Source organism: Wyeomyia smithii, chromosome 3, assembly GCF_029784165.1.
Source record: "Wyeomyia smithii strain HCP4-BCI-WySm-NY-G18 chromosome 3, ASM2978416v1, whole genome shotgun sequence".
Lineage (NCBI taxonomy): Eukaryota > Metazoa > Arthropoda > Insecta > Diptera > Culicidae > Wyeomyia > Wyeomyia smithii.
The window spans coordinates 5,640,467-5,665,072 of record NC_073696.1 but is presented as its reverse complement, the minus strand read 5'-3'; the positions used below and the strand labels follow the sequence as shown (position 1 = coordinate 5,665,072).

At 35.4% G+C, this 24,606-nt stretch overlaps 1 protein-coding gene and 1 non-coding gene across 2 annotated transcripts in view; both read right to left on the bottom strand.

Annotated features, from left to right (window-relative positions):
* The window catches only part of LOC129730756 (forkhead box protein L2-like), a 51,762-nt gene extending 33,234 nt beyond the window's left edge, over positions 1–18,528 (bottom strand). The window contains exons 1-2 of the mRNA XM_055690312.1: positions 17,928–18,528; positions 6,421–6,500 (exon numbers count right to left, since the gene is read on the bottom strand). Coding sequence (XP_055546287.1) covers positions 6,421–6,500; position 17,928 — 81 coding nt within the window. The 5' untranslated portion in view covers positions 17,929–18,528. The remainder of the gene's footprint in view (positions 1–6,420; positions 6,501–17,927) is intronic.
* A 5,600-nt stretch (positions 18,529–24,128) lies between these two features.
* On the bottom strand, positions 24,129–24,200 carry Trnac-gca (transfer RNA cysteine (anticodon GCA)). Its single transcript has one exon. It is a non-coding gene; the product is annotated as a tRNA-Cys (tRNA).
* Positions 24,201–24,606: the final 406 nt, after the last annotated feature.

The window sequence follows — 24,606 nt, the reverse complement described above, 5'->3', positions numbered from 1 at the left end:
AATTACCAAATCTGTGGCACTCAACTGATTCTACATTCGATGAAGGAGCTGGAGGTCATCCTGGACACAAGCTTCACTTTTCGCAATCGTTACTCTAACGTAATTGTAAAAGCAAATCGCAATCTGGGATTCATCATGCGGACTACGAAAGATTTCATCAACCCACACAGCTAGCGAATACTTTACTATTTGCATTATAGGAAGTATGGCGGAGGTGAAAAGCATATCACCCAATGCCGTACTTGCCAACGTTATGGCCATGGTTCCAAATTCTGTAACATGGACCAAAAATGTCTTAATTGTGGAGACTCTTCTCACAAAAAGGACACATGTCCTGTGAAAGAGAGTAAAAATTTTCGCTGTGCGAATTGTAACGGCAACCATATGTCAAATTTTTATCAATGCCCAGTCCGTTTAGCAATTGTTAAGGCAAGGCAAGGTAAACAAAATTCAATTTCTCAATTAAAACCAACTTCAAAACAAAATTCTCCAAGCGTACCAGTGACGCATAGTTTACCTACTCCTTTGCATACCCGTTTAACTTATGCACAGGTTACAGGTAGTTCGAACATTATACCGCCTTGTGTTGGTAGTTCGAAAATGACCGTTAATATGGATAAGCAAAACACGCTAGAAAATAATTGTACACCTATTACTCCAGCTAATATTGCTACCGAAAAAATTTTTTCTAATGTCAACTGCCTTGGGCCTATTACGGCAGGTAAACTTTCTTTTTTGCAACAGGCAATGTTCGATCTTATGAACGCCATGTTGCAGGCAAAATCAATGTTTGAAGCCATTCAAATAGGCACAAATTTTACTATTAAAATTGTTTCTAATTTAAAATTTAGCAATGATTTTAAATAAAACAATTAAAATATTAAACTGGAATGCTCGCTCATTGAAGGCCAATGAGAATGAGCTTTTTAATTTTTTAACAGTAAATAATGTGCATATTGCAATTATTACTGAAACATTTTTGAAACCTAACATAAAATTAAAATATGATCCCAATTACGTGGTTCATAGATATGATAGGATTCAGGGTTCCGGCGGTGGAGTTGCAATTGTTATTCATCGCCGAATCAAACATCGTGCTCTTCCCCATCTTGAGACGAAAGCTATTGAAACTTTGGGAATTGAAGTTCAAACTGAACTTGGGATTTTATTTATTGCCGCAGAATATTTACCATTCCAATGCACACGCGAGCTCAAACATTATTTTAAAGGTGATTTACAAAAACTCACCAGAAATCGTTCGAAATTTTTCATAATCGGCGATTTTAACGCTAAACATCGTTCATGGAATAATTCTCAAAGTAATTCCAATGGCAAAATTTTATTCAATGATTGTTCTTCAGGATACTATTCTATTTTGTCTCCGAATAGTCCTACATGCTTTTCTTCTGTAAGAAACCCTTCAACAATTGATTTGGTGCTAACAGATCAAAGTCATGTATGTAGTGATTTGATCACACATGCTGACTTTGATTCTGACCATCTTCCAATAACTTTTTCTTTATCACATAAATCAGTTTTAAACCCTATGAGCTCTGTTTTTAATTATAACAAGGCTAATTGGGAAAGATACAAAACTCATATTGAGAGAAATTTCAATAATGAGCTTGATTTGCAAAACGAAGTGAATATTGATTCCGCTTTGGAAGCATTAAAATGTGCAATTGTTGATGCCAGGAATTATTCTGTTCCAAAGGCTCAAGTGAAATTTGATTCATCAATAATTGACGAAAATCTTCAACTTCTAATTCGTTTGAAAAATGTCCGCAGACGTCAATATCAACGTTCTCGTGACCCTGTTTTTAAAACTATTTATAAAGATTTACAGAAAGAGATTAAGCATAGATTTACTCTTCTGAGAAATCAAAATTTTGAGACTAAAGTTGAAAAATTGAAACCATATTCAAAACCTTTTTGGAAGCTGTCGAAGATTCCTAAGAAACCTTCAAAGCCTATTCCAGTTTTAAAAGATGGTGAACGTTTTCTTGTATCCAATGAACAAAAGGCTCAAAGACTTGCTCAGCAGTTTGAGAGTGTTCATAACTCAAATTTGAATTTTGTGATTCCAATGGAAAATGAAGTCACACGTCAATTTGATTTAATTTATTCCCAGAATTTTTTACCTGCAGAAATAATTGAAACTAACTTGAATGAGATTAAATCAATTATTAAAAATTTCAAAAATATGAAAGCACCTGGTGACGATGGAATCTTTAATATACTAATCAAACATCTCCCTGAGAGCACAATGGAATTTTTAGTGAAAATTTTCAATTGCTGCTTCAAAATTGCATATTTTCCCAAATTATGGCAAAATGCAAAAATTACTCCCATTTTAAAACCGGATAAGAACCCAGCTGAAGTTTCAAGTTACCGACCAATCAGTTTGCTTTCTTCAATAAGTAAACTGTTTGAGAGAATTATTCTTAACCGAATGATGTCACACACCAACGAAAATTCAATTTTTGCAAATGAACAGTTTGGATTTCGCCATGGGCATTCCACAACTCATCAATTGCTCAGAGTTACTAATATGATACGAGCCAACAAATCTGAAGGTTATTCCACTGGAGCTGCTCTTTTAGACATAGAAAAAGCATTCGACAGTGTTTGGCATAAAGGTTTGATTGCGAAATTGGAAACTTTTAATTTTCCAATTTTCCTAATCAAAATTTTGAAAAATTATCTTACTGATCGAACTCTGCAGGTTGTCTATCAGAATTCAAAATCTGATAGATTTCCTGTCAGAGCAGGTGTGCCTCAAGGTTCAGTCTTGGGTCCAGTCCTGTACAACATATTCACTTCAGATCTTCCTGATTTGCCTCCAGGATGCACAAAGTCATTGTTCTGCGATGACACAAGCATTTCCGTAAAAGGAAAAAGTCTTCGTGTCATATGCAGTCGATTGCAGAAAAGTTTAGATATTTTTTCTTCCTACTTGCAAAAGTGGAAAATCTCTCCCAATGCTTCTAAAACTCAAATGATAATTTTTCCGCATAAGCCTAGGACTTCTTTCCTCAAGCCAAACAATAATCACGTTGTCAAGATGAATGGGGTTATTTTAAGTTGGTCCGACAAGGTTAAGTACTTAGGACTAATTTATGATAAAAAACTTATTTTCAAAGAGCACATTGAGAGTATACAAGCGAAGTGTATCAAATATACGAGATGTTTATATCCTCTCATTAACAGGAATTGTAAACTTTGTTTAAAGAACAAACTTTTGATTTACAAACAAATTTTTAGACCAGCAATGCTTTATGCTGTACCGATCTGGTCAAGTTGCTGTTCAACAAGGAAGAAAACGCTCCAAAGGATTCAGAATAAAATTCTGAAAATGATTTTAAAGCGTCCTCCTTGGAGTGTACCTAATTACATAGACTTACTGGTGTTGAACCATTAGAAGCTATGTCAAATAAAATTATTAACAATTTTCGACAAAAATCGTTGCAATCCTCAATTGCTACGATAAGCTCTCTTTATAGCCAATAAGTTAGCAATTAAGTTAGTTATAAGTTTACTTCCCCTTTTCTGACAAGTAGGTTTAAATCCCTACGAATGATAAGTCCTAATTGCGAAAGCAAACAAATCCTAACAATTAAAATTACAAATTTCTAACAGTGTTGAGAAGTCACCATTTGTGATTGGACACACATACTCATTATTTACTAATATTTATCATAAATACTTAAGCTACTAAAAAATCCCCCCTTAAAAAAAAAAAACAATATCTTGATAAGTTATCTGATTGGTGTCACCGTAATTTGTTGACAATCAGTGTTTCCCAATGCTCCGTAATTCCTTTCATACGAAAAATTACCTTGGAACTATATTAAATGTGGAAAAACCCTTGAGAAAGTGTCTGTAATTAAAGATCTGGGTGTACTCACAACTGTCCTTTAAGCAATACTAATCTCATAGCATTGCACAAGCAAACAGAAACCTCGGCTTCAGGATGATAATCGCCAAAGAGTTTACCGATCCCTTTTTGTCTGCTATCGTTATACGTCTCACTAGTTTGCTTTCTTTGGGAAACATCTTTCATAACATGGAGCCCTTACACTTACATCCACTGACCAACCGGATTGAATCGGTACAGGTCAGGTTTCTGCGTTACGCTCTGAGATCACTTCCATGGCGTGATCCTTCCCAATACCACATTATGCTAATCGATGCCGTCTACTTGGCATGGACACACTAGCAAAAAAAGAGACGCGTCCAGGACTATATTCGAGGGAAATTAACTGGCGAAACTGACTTGAAGACTTGAGTCTGAAATCAACGTGAATGTACCCTATCGAAATTTAAGATTGCGAATTCCATCGTACAGAATATGGCCAAAACGAACTCATTAGAGCGATATGTGATGTCTTCAATAATATATTTTACTTATTTGACTTCAACGTATCAATTGTTACTTTTGAAAATAGATTCAAGCGAAAGGTTCTAAAAATACTCAACTGTGGAGTATTCGACTATTTTTTTCTATTTTTTACAACTTCTCAGATAACAAAAGTCGCCATCTTGATTTTGTAAATGGCGCTCAAATTTTGGTTTCTTATCGTCATCCTGGCCCCGGAAATATCAATATTGTTGTTTTAACGTTTTCTGCAGATCCTCTCTAGAAATCGAAAGTCGCTCTTCGAATATAATTATGGCATCGAACATCATTCTCCCATCTCTGGACATCAACTTCAGGGCTTCATACATGACCGAGGACCTTAAAATACCCCTTCGATTTCATTAACACAGTTCTCATGATCTTGATTTCCTTATAAATTAACCCTTTTAAAGGGTTGCGCCTCTCACCTTCAAAAACGTCTATGATCATCAGCTTTGAATGAGAAACACACATGCCAATTTTGGCGGAAATCGGCTCGGGTAATTCAGAGTTAGGGTGAAACATATATTCAAACACATCATGACTATTTTTAGTTCGCTTTTTTTTAATTTTGAATGTTCACGTTTATGTTGAATTTTCAATAATTTCCTACGTTTGTCATTCAGGTAAATTTTCTGATTGTGAGCGCTTTAATTATATACAAAAAAAAATTCCCAAAAACTCTCCAGCATCACTATGGAATGGAATAACTGTTTTTACGAGACGCAGCTGACTTATCCCTCTGGAAAACCAAACCAGATAGAGAAGATACATAGTTGTTGACACCCGCCAGGGACGATGTGACGCAATCGAGCAGGTATCGGCTCTGAAAAACACACACAATTCTAATCCGGGAAATCGCGCTGCTCTACCAGCACCACACGCGCCGCGCCGCCTTTGACGTCGTCGTCGTCGGTTAACCATGACTTGTCACGAGAAGTTCCAGATTTACGGAGCTGCAGTGGAATGTTGTCGTTTGGGGATTAGAAACGTAATTTAGATGACTGTTTCTTTTTTCTTATTTTTATATCTAGGTACTGCTTCGTCCCCTTCCGTCGTCTACGGATGAGAAAAGCTTTTAAATCGTCGTTTCGCAACCTCGAACGAAGCGTTTTCTCCGGCTCAACCTAATTAACCTTCTTATTTTTGGGTGCTCGAGGCCACTCGCACCCCAGCATCCTTGGAACGCGGGCAGTAATTACCCCGTCAGCTGGTGGGTGTCGTGTTTCGAAATCGAACCTGTTTTCAAGTTATAGTCCTTTTTTATACCTGGGAGCGTTCAGGTGAATAACACCCGCCCTTTTCGGAAGGATTTGATTTCACCCACGATTTGAGCATAATATGATCAATTAGTCAGTTAACGATTGCATAACATTAGCGCTATTAAAAGTATGAAAACGAAATTTAATCCATTCCACGGTACATATTTTTTGTCCCGATCGGTCACAGCATAGCCAGAGATGATGGAGGAGAGCGAAAAAATCACGTAAATAACAATATTTACACCGGTATGAGCCACTCTGGCACTGCCACCGACTGTTGGTAATTTTTGTTTGTTTGTTTTGAGTTCAAATGTGAACACAAATTAAAGTAAATAAACAAACAAAATTTTGTTTCAATAGAAACCTGTCTAAGATATGACGGTCCGGGGAGAGCACCGGGAACAGCAACAGTCCAACGACCGCAGCAACCGGGTGTGAATGAGGTGAACAGCAAAAAAAAGTTATAGCCATCGGAAGAAAAACACAGGGACAGGAAGCGAAAAATTTAGCGCCTGATGCCCGCGCACCTCGCAATAGGTAATTAATTCTGACCGCGGTTTTCGGTTGGCGGCACTGGCGGGTATTGTTTGACTTGCGTGATTATAAACTATGATCTTTGACACTCCCAGTGGACCGACGCGGCGCACTGAATTTATGATTCGGGACTGGCCTGAGACGGATTGATTTGGGCGGTCCTTGCATGGAGTATGCGCTGCGCGCGTGGGATGACGGAATTTACGACTGACTCGGGGTACTTACCATCGTGGACCATTTCGGCTCGTACTGCATGGGACCATCCGGGGGCGCCATGTCACTGTTGGCGGCTGTTGTCGCCAACACTGCAAAGATAAAAAAAAAATATTATTTTTTCTCAGAGTTTTAAGAAAAATAAGTTCTTTTATATTAAGCTAAGCACGAGTTGCCTTTCAGATGTCCTTTCTCCGATGCAGTTCAAATTCCCCCACTGGGAAAAGATCCTACGCGGCTCGTAATCAACTGCGCGCTTGATCTCGGCTTGATTACTGATAACCTTATTAATTATCATCGATCTGTTGCACAGTGCACAGTATGATAAGCAACACATTCTACGAACTAAACTTTCGAATCCGGGCCCCGAGCAGTGAGCGGAAAGATGATACTTTCCTACACCCTGCTGGTCGCCAATGATACGCAAGGCTCGGTAATGACGGGCACGTGCAGGAGTCACCTCTGCGCTGGTCTCCATGCCGTCGCCGCCTCAGCCGCCGCCGGAGCAAAAGGGATACGGATGAGCAAGCGGGTAACGACATCGTCGCAGTAGTATTATTTTTCAGCATCAACAAGCCTCCGATAGCTTGCGGCCATAACTTTGGCCGACCCTGATTAATTTCATGAGCATATTATCAAATCGTTGAAAAATGGACGAATTATTATCTCTTCGAATGAATTGTTGTGCTAGCAAAAAAAAACTAGAAATGATTTCATTCATTTCATCAGTGTGGAACCATTCTCGCAGCATCAATCAGAACACTTATGGCCTGGACCGCAACATATAATAATTTATGTGATGAAAAGGCACACACAAACTTCATTATCAACGGCTGATGTCCGCATGAGGGGCTGCCGATGGGCAGCCGAAAGGTCGATCGCACTTCAACTTGGCTTGAAGTTATCAGTACTTTTCCAAAAAAAATCCGAAGATAGACTCCCGGTTTGAAAGTTTGTGAAAGCAGTAATGTCATGACACGTTAATTAATACTTGATTACTGGAATGAAAAACAAACACCAGGATTCGGTTTGGAGTCACACAATACTGTTGCCGTGATGGGTGGGTTTTGCGGGATAAATGGCCATACTATTTCATGTTATCAAATGACATTCCATGATTTTTTTATAGTTGAAAAACGATGCTAACTTGAGCCAATCTACGAGCTGATGGAAATTCCCTATAGTTAGAATTCGTTGGAATTTAGCGGGATGATGAAGTCAGAATTGTTGAATGTATGCAATAGAGAGTTTTTAGGACGCTTTTTGGATAGATAAAGCAATTTCTGATTGTTGATTATTGGCCATCTGTTGTCTATTTACTGGCCATCAGCACTCAGTACCTATATAAATTTAATACTGTTTTAGTTTAGTTCCTTGTATATAATAAATAGACGGTTCTGTTTATTCGATTGCAAAAAAATTTGGAAAAAAGCTTCCAAAATATAAGCAAGGTTCAACTCGAAATTAGCCCTGGAATATTCAGTAACCAGAAATTATAACACGATTCGGGAAAAAAAATTGGTAACACGACGGTCAAAATATTTTTTTTTAAAATCACACATTATTTTAAATTTTTTATAATCACACATTATTATGAAATTTCCGGATAACCTTTTCTGCTTTCAAGTAATGTGAGGAAAACTGATAACAATTCGTGCTTCTTCGTGTGATAGTATGTAAAATTGCTACTTCTCTGTATGCTATGTACACGAAAATTCAAGAAAAATGTTAGTGAAACCGCTAAATAAAGTCTTGGAAGTCAAAATTTATTAGAAATATCAAATCTGGGAACGCACTCCGAACGCATTTAATGTATTATAGCTCAGGTGTTAGGGTAGGGTATTAATAACACTCTGCAAAAAATACACACTGGAAAATAAATTGTTGAACACAAAACTTACAATTTTGGAAAAAAAACTTTGATTAATGCATTCAATCTTTTTGCTACCAACGAGCGAATTGTGCAATACTGATTATTTATTTCTATGAATCTATTTTTGCGGTTGCAGAGTCAAAAACAACTCACAAAAAGGCATATTTTTTTTAAAAATAAATCAAATTTTCTATTTTAATTTCAGCATAAATCAAAAACGACAAACGCTTTTTGATTGGAAAAAAAATAGCAACTCTTTTTTAGAACTAAACTTCTTTTATCAAGTGTACTTTTGCAGAATATATCAACTTGTTCACAGACATTTATTTTTCGATTTCTTGTATCCATGCATTATTATTGTAGGTTTTATTCGAATTTGTGCGAATTGTGGCTTTATTTTCAGCATTACTTGAGACGGAAAAAGTACATTTTAAAAATTTTACCAAAACAATTGATGTATCAACAGAGATAATAAATGTTTGATCCGAAATCAAGCTCAGAAATCCTACGAAAGACCAGAACAGGACAAAATAAAAAGGGATCCCAAATAAAACTCAAAATAGCCGAAATGCGTCTCTAAAGGCCAACAAAGTCAAAATAGAAAATGATCCCAGATTGAGCTCAGAAACCCTTCAAAATGCTAGAAAAGGCCAAAATAGGAAATGGTCTCAATTAAAGCTGAGAATCGCCGAAAAATCCTTCTAAAGGTCACAATAAAAAATGATCCCAAATTCTACTCAGAATCCGCGAGAGTGCTTCTAAAGGCCAAAAAGGCAACAATAAAAAATGATCTCAAATTAAGCTCAGAATCGCCGAACAGTGCTTCTAAAAGCAAAAATAGAAAATGCTCCCAAAATAAGCTCAGAAACTCTTTCAGAAAAGACCAAAATAGAAAATTATCTCAAATGAAGCTCAGAATCGCCGAAAAGTGCTTCTAAAAGCCAGAAAATCTAAAATAGAAAATGTTTTTCGATTGACCCAGAATCACCAAAAAGTGTTTCTAAAGGTCAAGAAAGTCAAAATAGAAAATGATCCCAAATTGAACTCAGAATCTCCGAAGAGTGCTTCTAGAGGCAAAAAAATACCAAAGTAGTAAATGATTCCCGATTAGGCAAACTGGTCAACGAATGTGAAAACAAAAAATGGTAATGTACACATTATATTAGCTTTGGTTTGAGGATATAGGGTTTATGTATTATTAATTTTTGAAGCACACATAACCAAGCATGGATCGTTTTATGCTTCCTGAACTAAAGAAACTCTACTGGTGCGAAAATATCACATAGTTCCGAGACTCAGTGGTTTAAACGGTTTTTCATTTTTAGAGCCCAAATGACTAAAATAAATGTAAACAAATTTCGACCAAACTCATAACCTTTTTTAAATTTTCTTAGCGCGCTGATACTTTTTTGAAATTTTAAAGCATTAATTTGTATCTGTATTTCATTTGAATAATCAATGATTCATTTTAGGATTTTTTTTGATCAATGACGCTGTAAGGAATTTTCTACTTTTCTCTCTGTGAACGTTTTGTTGAACACAAATAAACCTTACTTCCAGCGTCTTGATTTTTTTCTCATTAACTTTATTAAAGTTAACCTGAGTTAATTTTGAGCGTTTTCATGTCAAAATGACCTTCGGTCGGATATCTACTTCGTACACGTATTCTGCCATTCTACGCATATTTGTCCCATGTTCCAAATAATTCAAACGAGAAAATCGATGTTAAAGTTTTACAATACTTTTACGTATTGCGTCAATGTGACAAATGCAATTATGGGCTTCTAACCTGTTTTACCTTGCAATAGACTGTTTTCAATAAATCTATTTGAATGTTTTGCGATTTAACACTCTTTTCCATCAAAATACCCACTGAGACAATAATGCCGAGAAATTTGCCTTCAAATAGGCAATTTCTACGCATATCAGTCCCACCACGTGCATTCGTTGTTTCACAATATGTACAAAGTTCGTACAGGGGATAGAAGGCTGTTTAATTTTTCACGAAAACGATCTCGCCAACCGTGTTGTCTCTATACGCAAGTGATGATAGTCGAGATGGAAATCCAGTTACTTGAATAAGTATCAGATGACTTACAATTACAAAGGGGAATTGTGATTTTTAAATTTCCCATAGCAATCATATTTGAACGTTACTAGTTTTTCACCATTTTGGCTACACACAAAAGAAGTTCCTACAACTTTCAATCAGCATGAAGCTCATACGTTTATCTTCTTATACTCGAAAAGGAAGGCATTCAGATTACAAACTAGCTCACAAAGTTTAGGTACTCCTAAAAAAGATATGAAAATGCGGTACATTTAAATAATCAAGCAAAGTGATTTTCGGTACCGAATTCCTGGAACCCGTAATGTAGACAAACGTTGTAAGAAGAAGTTTTTAGTGCTCTCTAGCACCTCCCAAGTTGTAAATATGGGAACTAGTGGTTAGTGGGAATAGAAAAAATCTAGTGGGATAAATATGTGTAGATAATCATCGATGGGACAAACAGACTTGGTATGGTTTTTCAAGATTTTCGGAACAAACAATGTTATTTTTAAAAGTTTAAAAAAAATACATATTAAAATAGACTCATTGGTGATAAAAAACGAAAATCGACCTTAAGTAACATGGGACAACTATGCGCAGAACGGCAGTATTTGTCTTAGCAAACTAACAATATTCCGTAGCGGTAGTATTTTTCACACTCAAGAACACTCCTAGAAGAGCATTTTGGGATAGATTTTGTTCCAAACGTTGTAGAATGTTTTAATGAATGATTTGAAATTATTAATAGAATCATTTTGCATCACTGGAATTTGGTTTTCCTAAAAATGTTAAAACTGGAAAAAAATTGAAGATTAACTTTTAAGTAAAAATGTGTCTAACCCTCATCAAGAACTTTTTATGAAGAGTTTGAAAATAATTTCAATTTTTAATAAAAAAATAATTTAGGAGAAAATTTAATTCTTTTTTAATTTAATGAATAATTTAATGTTTCGAAATAACTTCAGAACGGATGCAACGAAGTTATTTATTATAATCTTTTTCATTTGAAATGTCTATTCAAATGATTTTAGTATTACCAATAATTCGAAGAATGTCGTAATAAAATACTTTTCAAAACCTTAACTTTCTACAAAAAAAAAAGTAATTTCTCCATCCTGGTCTGTTTATCAAAAGTTGCGTTAGAGCTTCAACATCAAGAAATCAACTCTTTTTTTTTTGTATATCAAAATTAAGTGTGCATTAAAAATTTGTTTTGACGAAAAAAAAAAATTTTTTCTATTTGTATATTTTTTGGTGAAACACTCTTATTTCCTACAATTCGTTTTGAGACAGTTTCTATGTACAACTAAATTCTGAACTACAATACTTTAAACAAAGGGTATGCGAGAATGATATATGTCTTGAGTTCCTTTTTTCGGGTAAGTACTGAAATTCCTCCATCTTTGAAAAATACTAAGTTTGCCTAGCTAAACACGTGGACAAAGTTTCGTTCAAATAAAAAATGGTCGATAAAATTTTTACAAACGCTCTGTTACAAATCAGTTTCATTTTTACCTTGCCTCCACAGTGGGAGAACATGGCACTCTATCAACACACACTGAAAAATACCGCGCTGCTGCTGTGATAAATCGGCCAGTAATTTGTTTAAGCCGAAAGCAAAATCGGAAAGCCAACTGATACTGGCACAATCTGCTTTACCAAAAAAAATGAAATTTGTTTGACGAGAAGCAGGCTCTTTTATAGCCCAAAATAATACTATTCTATCGACCTTTTTAGAGAAAGCCAGCAAGCGACTAATCAGAGGACGTAATTTTCGTTTCAATAGTACCTACTTGATAATTTTCAATAGTACAATACTTCGTATAATCAAACAACATTTTCTGCATTTTGGGCGGATGATTGTATGGTTGTCCAACCGACTGGAACAAGATTAAAGTAAATTGTTGAAAAAACTACACCGACTTATAGGCATTTAAAAAGGAACAAATTTCGTCCCGCTTCCGTTCGTAGATTTTCAATTTACACCCCAATGTTGTAGGCTAAAGAAAAACGTAGTCCTACGTCAAAAAACAAAACTCTTCTAGATGATGTATAAAAACTTAGCTATCTAAACAACTCAATTATGAATAAGAATGCTGTAAAACCACTGATCCTAGACAAAATGCTCATCAATTCATAGTGTGGATTTTTTACGACGGTGGTACCTAAAATTAAATATTAAAACTCTATCCGACCGGGCCCATATAGTTGCGTAGGTAGAAGGTGACTCAAACAAAACCTTCTTTCTCGCTTTTTGAACGTCCTATTGGTTGTTTTATTGTTCACAACGCTAGTGTCAACATCGCGCCTACTCCGAAAAATAAAAAAACCGGAGCAAGCAAGTGTTTTTATATAGGAAATGTTCCGATTTAGGTTCTGTTATCAGTCATTTTTCACCTACACAATTGTGTGGGCTCGGTCGGAAAGGGATAACTAAAGTAAACAGAGTGCCAGTTCTAAATCAGTACTACGTATGTATCGAGACATTGAACTACATAATATTTCTTGTTGCTAAAAGTGCGGGATAACAACTTTGAGGACTGTAATAATTAAAAAATACTAAGCAAAGAGCCATCAAGTTGCAAACCAAAGTACTCAAAAAAAATTGTCAGAAAAAATTTAAGTGGTAATTTTTACTAATCAACGGTGAAAACACATCCAACATAAAACAGTTTTTTTGCAGCTTTTTCCTCGGATCAACGATTTCGATGTCTCTCCAAAAGCAATTTCCCTAATTCGCAGTATGGAAAAATTTTGTTTTAGATATAACAGAACAAATCAGACTTCACTGAATAAAGTTTGAGGAAAGACATAAAAACTATTTGGTGTCATGTGAAAAGATATAGTTTGACATATTTAAAAAAAAGTAGGAGGGTGGTATTCAAGACACGACCGCATGACGTTGGACTACGGTATTTTTATATTCCATTAAAACAAATAATAGAGAGAATTGCAGCTCTAGTATTTGCTGCAATTTTATCTTACAGTGCATTTCTGGATGCTGAGACGTTAAAACGTTATAAATAATAATATATACTAAAAGAATGGATATCTTTTATTTAATCGCTGTCATTTCATACATATTCGAATCAACCCTTTGTTTGCTGCACTACCAAGACAATCATTTAATTGAGCGAATTGGTAAAATTTTCCTATCTAAGCAAAAAGCAAACTTTACGAAACTATCTGAAATTGGAGCCCAGAACGATTCAACCGAAAATTTTAAATTTAAAAATTGTTTGACATTTAATCGATAAAACTCATGCTAGGTTAGTTCCAGCCCAGCATATAACTTCATGTATTTGACAAAAAAAAACGTTTGGTTCAATAACTCAATATAGCAAGAGCTCAATCACACGTTTTTCGGTAGTTGTTATCAAGGTTTGGGCGAGTGACAGGAAAATATCTTAACTTCTTCAGTTGTGATTTAGAGCATTTCTAATTGTTTTGTTATTTTTCACGATAGCGACAAGTTTGTTTCTTTCTCTGTGTGCGAGAAACAAAATCAAAACCGCACACCGAGAAACAAAAACGAAAATTTAATGAATGCTCATTGAGAAAACTAGCAACTCTTTTTACCAATAACTTTTGATACTCAAAAGAACCCGTTTTGATCTAAATCAAATTTCTAGTAAATAAGTGTTGATCATTCATAGGTAGTAATTTTTCCTCGATGAATAAAGACTGGCTGAAGAAGTTAAAATCGCTGCTGTAAAATCAAATTCACAACTGTGTTCGTTAAGACGTTTTAATATTTTCAATGACAATAATAATCTTCGATAAACACCCGCTATAGTTATTCACACACATGCTATAACTATCTAAACACGCGTTAAAACTATTCATACACACGCTGTAGCTATAGCTATCCATACACACGCTATTCCTTACCATACATCCGATACAACTATCTATACACACGCATAAGCTATCCAACCATGTGCTATTACTATCCATACATACGCTATAACTAATCATTACACACGCAGCAGCTATCCACACACAAGCTATAACTATCCGTACACACGCTGAAGATATACACGCAATAGCCATAATATGCTACACATGCTAGTTTCTTACACACGCTATAGCTAGCCATACACACGCAACAGCGCCATCCCTATCATCGCAAATGTCATAGCAATACAGATGCACATACGCTATATGTGCACACTGCACACACACCCAACGTTTTCACCCAACGATATCTGAATTGGATTACCGCTGGTGGGGTCCAACTCAGATCGAAGGAGCACCGAACTGAATGAAGAAATGCAGCTTCCCACTACCTCCGCCGCTGCTGCCTGATACCACCGCTCTGGTTCTGCTGCAGCTCAGTTTGGCCGCTGGAATCAGCCACCGCTGCTGATTATACAAGACCGGCCTGGTGGCCTTTCACTTGTTAACTGATATAGCAGTCACGACACAGGCTATTATATAGCCCAAAGCAAAAATCCATCCGCGAGCAAACAAGAAGCGAGCTTGTGATTGGTTGAATGTGCACGACTTTTAACACAACTTTTAACTAGTTTAGTATCGAAAACATATTTAAATTATTATATGACAATCTTGCGCAATATTTCCCATATCAATCAAGCCATTGGTGTTTAGAATCTGTTCAGTGGTAATGATAAAAGAAGCATTTTAAAACGGTGTTGAAACACCTGTTGCAGCTACCGAAAGCGAGCTCGTTATTGGTTGAAAGCTGTGAGACTGTTTACAAAGTCAGATCGGTTGTATCCGTTAGTGTCGACTGTGCTTGTGAAGAGAGGTGGTGATTGGTTGCTCGGTATGATTTAGACAATCGATGTGATTTATCAATTTTTCAATAGTGTATCTCGAACAATAGGTTATTTTTGTTACATAAGTTCAACCGTAAAAGAATTTCTGATCGGTTGATGCCAAAACCTCGAAATTCTGAAAAGAAATGACTGATATATAAGCGCTCAAAACCTGACCACTTTTCCCTGGTTTTCCCCGGTTGAATCACTAGATTTTCAAATTCAGGTGCCTAACTTCGATATAGACGTTAGTCCAACGTCAAAATATGTTTTCAAAGAGCAAAGTCAATAATAGAATCTGTTCAAACTTGGTCAATAAAAAATCAATTAGATTCAACTAGTAATTTATCCGAGATACGCTTTTAGTGAACAAATTTTACAGTAATTTTGTTTTTTTTTTTAGAGAAGCTCAATATTAGAAAGCTCCAGAATACTAATTTTAGCTTGTTTGCAAGCAAAACAGGTATTATCATGATATTTTCCACTGCTGAATTGGTGAATTTTCAATATTAAAAATTAATGTTACCGGCATTTCCGTATAATTTGTCGAAATTTTATTCTTGTAATATTGGTAACTTTCTTGGGTTAAATCAATAAGTGCGACGACTATTAAGTTAACTATACTTTTAGGTGACTAATATTTGTCTATCAATATGGATGTTGTACGCTTCCAATATGTCTCAAATATTAACGAAATACAGTGCTTTTTTGACTTTATCAACAGTCGTTTTTATCATTACTCGCCAAATTCTCACGCTTTTTTTCGTTTCTATCACACTGTTTCAAAAAAAAATCTAAATCAAGAATAATATATGGACTTCCAGTTGTAGAAAGTGTATTTGAAACATCATTTTCACCAACCAAGTATCATATATGAAACGATTTATTTGTGTCATAATTTGGAGAAAAATGTACAGTACAGTATACAGAAACACATATTTCATTTACTTTTGAGCAAAAATTACGTTTTATTCGAGCAGTTGAAAAAGAAGATTTGTTAACAGCTCTACAATTTGATGCTCATAGAACGTGGATTTAAAAATTACAAAGCCTAGCGGTTCCACAATTCCACATAAACAAGCATTAGATTCTCCTAAGTATACTAAAGAATGGGCAATACAAATAATATTGATATTGCATGTATGATTGCCGTAAGAAAGTTTGCGAAAATGCTATGGAGCAAAATATTATAAACTAACTTTTTCTTCATTTGTTCAATTGTATCTTGAGCTTATATTCCATCGAGCTATAAAAGTGCATCATTTTACTCAAATAATCATAAATTTCATTTGAATTCAACACAAAAAATCCAATTTGTATGATTTCGCTCAACTCACGGTTTCGACAAAATCACGGTGAAATTTTTTTTCTAAAAAGCACTGTATTGTAAATTGACATCGTATACAAATCCTGTTAAAGTTTGCGCAAAAATATTAGAGCAATTTGTTATCTTTCCAATGGCGTGACTAATTATATTAACGTTTAGTGACAACTTTTTAACTTGTCACAACATTTTTTGTGCATTCTCAAAAACGGGAATCTGAAAACGAAAGATTTTTTTTTCATTTGGTTGTTATTTGTACATGGAATTAAAAAAATGATAACCAAAGCTGTGAAATTTAAATACTTTCAGAACAACCTTTTCAACCTAGTTAAAAACTACTTTCCTAAGATGCAAAAACTTACCAATAATAATATCATCATGCCAAGAAATTATTTTGATTTTCCGACACTACCAATCATTTTGCATTTCATGAAACCACATTTTCGTGCACCATTTTAAATTGCAATCTATAAAAGTCGTGTCGCTTGTCGAAGTCGAGATTTCCAGCTGAGATAATTTTTACAATCTCAGGTTACCAGTATAGTTTCGCTCCATGAATGAATAAGAATAATTTTTACTACCTAGAAAAACTTTTTGATCCTCATTGCCTGTCACTCAGACAAAACCGTGCCCCAAATTTAATGAAAGCAAATTATATTGTTCTCTGACTGTCCCTAAAATGCAATTACACTCGAATTTAATCGAGTTTAAAAAGCCGTTTGTCATAACCCGTCGGGAATTCACTGAACTAGATTTACTGATCAAATATTCGTTGTCCAGTTTTCTTGCGAGGTGGCTAAACAATTTCCAAAATAAAATTCACTGACTTTCCCTGAAATATAACATCCCTGGTATTTTTCAACTTTCAGCACAAAAAAGTGCAACATAAATGAACGTAATTCTGAACCCCCAGTGAAAAAAGAATTCGATCGGATCTAAAACCAAACAGTAGAGGTTCAACATTTGTCTTTCATGCAGAAAAAAATCCGTTTTAACCATTAAAAAAAATCCCTGATTTCCCTGATCGAAAAATGAATTTTCTGACATTCCCTGATTTTCCAAGCTTACGCCACCCTGTCTTATTGCAAAAATAAACCTCAATAAGCAGATCATAACGTAAAACAATTTCAAAATACTTTTTTCTATCCCGGACATCAAATAAAACCTTGAAGACAAATTTGATGATATAACCGTAAATAAGATAAGAATTTTAACTAATTTACCTTCTCAAAACTTAAATAAGTGACTTTCGTCATTTTTGAACTGCAATAGAAAAAATGACGAAATCACTTATTGCTGCATTTAAAAAATGTAGTTTTGACTGAAGTGATTGGGATTCGTTGTTTTTATTACTAAAATAACGCTCTCATTTCATGTACCTTAATGATTAACGTCAACTCAAATATCTATCCGGAATTCAATTATGTTCCATTTCAACCTTTTTAGCTAACATTTTAATATTATAGTAGAATTTGGACCAAATTTACTCACTGTAATCAATCTCGCTTCCGATGAGAATTTTCGAAACTTTTCCCGCAAACGGTCAACGAATAATCCTAATGTGCCGCGGGATGGTTTTGCTGCCCGAAACTGCAACACTTTTTTTTCGTTTCACAATAGCAGTATTATTTTCTGTTTTCTTAAAATCACAATTTTTTTCCCGGTAAACTGTTCCACTACAACTATTGCGATAAAAATCAATAAATTTGTTTTACCGTTGTTGTTTAGTCGCACACTAGCAGCAAATAACAGCACATACTTTTCCTCAGCACGGATATTTTCCAAACAATTCCATCGGAGCGCACCGCGCGCGTAATCCACCTGTATGTGCCCAGGATGTGTAGTAAATATCGGCGACTAGTAAATATTATCAACCCAGTGGTTCAATATTTACGAAATCTCTGAGCAGAAGCCGCCTGGTGATGCAGCTGCCAAAGTGTATCTCAGCAGCGCAAATCACATCAACACACAGAAGTTTGCCTTTTCCTCTGCCCGGCTGTTGTGCCTTAGCTTAACATTCGAAGCAAAACTTGAGACCCGTTGTTTACTAAACGAAAATTGGTAGCGTACTAACGCGATGAGGAGTTTACTTTTTCGCTTTTACTCCGCGCGCGACGGGTCGGAATGAACCGCGCGTAACACTCGAGCGGCGATCCTCCTCACATTCTCGAACCACGGTGGTGATCCACACTCACTCATACACACGCCCGCATGCAGAGAGGATCCTCTGGCAAGAAGTACACAGTAGCAATAGCAGGCTATGCGCGCGCACAGCGGAAAAGTCAACACGTTGCAAAGAGTAGCTAGCATATTGGTGGCGATTCCTGATTGCCCAGAAGAGAGTGCGACGTTTACCCACCCACCATTGGGTTGGTGGAACGTATGTGTGTGTATGTGGGGGAGGTAAATACATTTATGCGCCTGCAATGCAATGATTGCAAAAATGGTTTTTATGCTTCTATACGGTGTTCCGTGGCAACAGAAATGGGTATTTGAATGGTGAATTGTGTTTGCTTTCATTTTCTTTGTTAGTTTTATCAGAGAAGAAATAATAAGCTATTTTGCCAGTAGCATATCAATTAACTTACCAGGTTTCGGTCCAATACTACATTTTGGTAACACTCGATGATCTGATAAAATCCCACGGTGCTTTTCCTAAACCCTCATTTACTCTAATTTTGACTTTCCAAATTTAGCGGGTTGTAAGATTATTCTCAAACTAACTCCTAGTTTTTAATCAAATCAGAATCACGAATAAGCGTTTTGAAATGTTGGGCTATGATCAACTAGGCTTTAACATCCTTTTTAAAACATTAAAAAGCCAATTTTTGTAGGAAAATAAAAACAGACTATTAGAGTAAAATAATGAAACAGTAATAGAGATAATAATGTAATCGCATTTACCGAATATTCCTCTGACAATCAACAAAAATTCGACATGAATTGTATGGTGTTCATTTTATTACTAAATGAGGAAAACCCACTGAAAAATGCTTTCGGTGGCCGAAGTGGAAAAACCAAATCGATTAAGAAAACTACTCTAAAACCAGATACAATAACTTTAAAACCAGCCTAAAAGTGACAGCAGATGCTTTAAATATTTTGCTCATGCACGTTTTTTAACGCCGCCAAAAGGTTTGAATTGATGAAATAAAAACACATTAGGCAAAAAATCTCACAGAAACACCGTTTTTAAAAACCAATGAAAAAGCAGAATCTGCTTTAGAATGGCTGAAAATGACATTAAAGTGAAAAATTTATTAGGAAACCCTCTCTAAAGCTGAAGGCTTTGTAATGTAGGCATAACACCATGTATGAACTCACAGAAATGCCTTCAAGTCATCGAAAACCATTTCTAAAACTCATATTCCCTGAAAACAATAGGGCTTAAAAAGCAACACACGAAGAAATTATAATAGAAAACAGATTCAACCAGCAAATAATCACATTTAGCATATAATCGACATCTTTTCGAAACTAGCTATTAATCTTAGATTTGTCGAGAATAGTCGAGACTAGAAAATAGTAACCCTTTAAATTAACACCGTCGAAACGACTACAAAGGCAGAAAGTTGCCGAGAAACGCTTCCTGAATGCGAAATTTGGGAGTTACCCAAAAAACCTCTTACAACTATCATATGTCTAAACTTTCATTGAATCGTAAACTTCCCAATAATGACGTATTAATAACGTTTTTCAAGGCTTTCTGATTTAACAAACAAAGTTGAGAGCTGAATCTTTGTCAATACCGATCAATCTGACAACAAATTCGATATCCGAAACCAGCTCGGCATTCCCATAGTGTTCTGCCTCTTAAAACTATTCGAGTCACTATTAACAAGATGTTTGTAGTCGAACAAGAAATGCTTAAAGGACGTTTTTCTATCTAGAACTATCGCGTGTTTCGGCCATAATCAAATTCAAAGACGAAAGATTTGAATTGAAATGATTCAACTGTAACTTCACTACTCTACCATGATGATAAAAAAACAGATTTAATTTCAGCACATAAATAAAGTGTATCACTTTAACGGTGACACCCTGTAGTTTCAAATAGAAACTGTGTTTTAATTTTTCTGCACCAGGAAATTTACCTTTTGAAAAAGTAGCGCTTCAAATCAATGGTATTCTTGCTAAAAACACAACAATTTTTTCAAGCAGCTGTATCTCACGATAACCACACCACACATAATTGGAAAACGTCACAATGATGTTGAATCGATGTTGAATCAAATCTTTTGGAATTCATAACTTTCACTTTGACTGTAATGGACAACGGCAACCACGTAGAAGCTCTTCATACGGACTTTAGCAAGGCATTTGACAGAATCGACAAACCTTTATTGCTCTTCAAGATCGAAACATACGGAATGGAAACAAAGTTTTTGGAATGGCTGCAGTCATACTTAACAAAACGAACACAAATAGTCCGCTTTCAAAATTCCTTTTCAAACCCAATAGAAGCAACTTCTGGGGTTCCTCAAGGGGCCCACCTGGGCCCTCTTCTTTTTATATTATACGTAAATGACATTTCCTATCTTCTTAAGTCAATACATGTGCTTGTATATGCTGACGACATGACCCAACAAACAAATTAGTTCATATAACTCGCGTTCAACTCTGTTAAGTGAACCCTTATTTGGTAAAAAATGACCATATAAGATGCATGAAACGCGCCTATATGTACAAATCTGGAGGCCATATACATACATTGTTAAAAAAAATTGGTTACGATTTTGTATAACTTCGCAGGCTATCTTAAATTGCCTCATTTGAAACTTTAAATTGCATTTTGTACGACTTAGAGGAATGACGCATTTTACAATTTTATATGACACGTTTAATTACCTCATATATAACCTTATATTGCATTTTATGGGATTTAAACTTTAAACGATATAAACAAATTTAGTGCTGCATTTTATGTAATTTCAAATTTGACATGCACATTTGAGCGACTTAGAATTAACATCCCTATACGACTTCTGGTTTGCTGGGGAAGCTCTTTATAGAAATAACCAATGCAGAAGACTTCAAAATATTCCAGAATGAAATTAATATATTCTACACTTGGTGCAACAAAAGTCTATTACAACTCAACATCAAAAAATGTAATTCAATAGCCTTTAGCAGAAAAACAGTAACACCACCCACAAAAATTTTCTTAGGAAACCAACCAGTAGAAAAATGCAAAATCGTAAGGGACCTAGGCGTAGTTTTAGACTTCAAACTTACATTCATAGAACATTATAACACAATAATCAACAAAGCAAATAGTATGCTGGTCTTTATAAAACGCTTCGGCCATAATTTTCAAAACCCATATACAATCAAACTATTATATATTACATACGTCCGACCAATTCTGGAATATTGTAGCATTGTATGGAATCCCTATATTGTCACACATAAAGAACGCATTGAATCTGTCCAAAAACAATTTATTTTGTACGCGCTTCGTAAGCTAAATTGGACAGCATTTCCCTTACCATCATATGAAGCACGCTGCATGCTTATAGACATACAAGCACTTAAGGAACGCCGCGAACTTTCAATGCTTCATTTTATAAATGACATTATTTCTCAACGCGTGCAATCTTCTAAATTATTATCGCAACTAAATTTTTATGCACCCAGTCGTCAATTAAGAAATCGTAAAATATTTTCGGAAAACTCTCACAGAACTAACTATCCAAAAAATTGCCCAATAAATCGCATGATGCGCACTATAATCAGCACTGCGAAAATATCGACATCACTAGGGCAGAAATCAAATCAAAAAACGACTAACTACTGGAAATAATGTATAGAATATAAGAAAACACTGTATTATTATAACTGTAGTCTACATTTGCTTGACGAAATAAATAAATAAATAAATAATCGAACAAATAGCATAGAGGATGAACCACGCGTCTGCAAAGCTGCCGAATTAAACGCATTTCCTATGCGATTAATCTTTTTACAAGAAGGATTCCGTACCTAAGATCAAGCTTTCCTTGTTTAATTCCAGAAGATCAGGAGCAAGTTAGCTTTTATAACTTGCATGAATATTATTGAAATTTGTCGATTCTAGTTCTCTTTAGAACAGCAACGGAACAGAGGGGTAAAAGAGGGTAGAAGAGTTTGCAGATACCATTCAAAGTTTGTTTCTCCAACACCTGGATTTTTATTTTCTTCGACTGGTGTCATTAGTATGGATTTACTTTTCTGCTGAATCAATCAAGAATCAAAATGCTTGCATTCAACACCGAGTAAGGGACCATTCATTAATTATGTCACGCGTTTAGGGGGGGGGGAGGGGGTTTCAATTGTTGTGACATTTTGTGACATAGGGGGAAGGGGGGTTAGCTTGAGTTTGACATCACATTTCAACCAAAAAAAATAAATAAAAAAGTCACATACCTAACCACAGAGATCAACTCAGAACTATTTATAATATTTGCATCATTCATTTATAGTTCTACGATTTTTTTTTTGCTTAAGATTTGCTTTAGATAAAATAAATGACAATTTTTTTCTCCCTAAAAAAGCATAATGTTCTTTAATTCCGTTTCACCGTGCATGTTCATTTAAGAATGAAAGCGCAATTTCATTAATTTTTAGTGTCTCTCAATCGAATCAATACAAAAATTGTGACAAAACGTAAATAAAAATGCTTGGTTATTGTAACATGTGGAGAATATTTGGAATTGATTGGAGAAGAGGAACTAAATATTGATGGTTTTTCAAAAATCAGTAATGATGCTGCAGTTAATGTCTCGTAATCAGCAGCATCCTTGGACTAAGAACTAAACGCCTTTTCTATTTATCTTCTATCATCTTCTTTTCCTTTCAGTTTCAGTTTTTCTTTCAGTAAAATCGTTTTTATTAAGAAAAAATACATTCCTAACAAATTTCTCGATTTCAATCAATTATCACCAAAGAAGGGGGAGGGGGATATGAAAACGTGACGTAATTAAGAGGGGGGGGGTCAAGGAAGTTGTGACAACTTGTGACAAGGAGGAGGGGGAGTTAATTTATTCCAAATTTTGCGTGACATCATTAATGGATCATCCCTAACCGAAATTTAATAAAATCAAATCACTGAAACGCAGTTCATTTGAACATTTATAATGAATATTTTGTTTTATAATGTTAATTAGGAAGAAGAATAAATTTTACCTTCCTGTTGTTTAATTTTTAGTCCGATTTAGGCATCGCAATTAGGAGCAATTTTTGCCGCAATCTCAATGTGTTAAATTGTTTCTTACTTTGAGTAATCTGTATTTTTTAATCTGCTAAAATTCCATTACATAGTTTAGGTAGTGAATGACGGCTTTGAAATAAATAGTTCTAGCAAGTTTCACAGCTATCGACAAAGTCTGAGAAAAATAACCACAAAAAATCCTGGAGGTAAATTTAGCGCAATAATAATAAAAGTGATTATAAATCATACCGAATAAAAATATTACGTCAAAATAAACCAATAACTTATGAATAAAACTAAATCAAAATGGTTTGTGGGGACGCGTTATGAAAATATAAATGAATAAGTGATATTTTTGTTTCTAATTTTGATCCTCCCATCAAGTAAACGAAGTCCCAACACTGAGAGCATTGGCTAAGGTATCAGACAGACCTAACTAGTGAAAACGAAAGAATAACGAATAAAGAAAGCTAACATCATCATCCTTATAAAAAGATTCGCTGAGGGGGCACCCGGGTTTGAACCGGGGACCTCTCGATCTGCAGTCGAATGCTCTACCACTGAGCTATACCCCCTCCACATTGTAAGTGGGGCCACCCAAAGAACAAACCATGTGACCATTTCGTTGGACGCATGTAACACCGAATGTAATCTAAGCAATCAGCAGCAAGTCTTATTTTGCACTGCGGGAGATAAGAGACTCGGGGAAATGGTAGTAGTCAAAATTATCAACTTCCAAGAACATAAACGAAGATGGGTTACACTACAAATAAACTAGCAAACGTGTCATATTCGAGCCTTTTAGGCAGTGTGAAAATGCGCTGAAATGGACTGATTCGGTTAACTGTCAGCATATGTTGGTTCAGGGTGCGACTTTTTGTTTCGCAACTTTACCACACTTTAAAATTGAAAGGCCAAATGTACCGTGTTCAAGTACTGTCACCGAATTTCTCGCAAGTAACAGTACCGTAGTAACGTTTC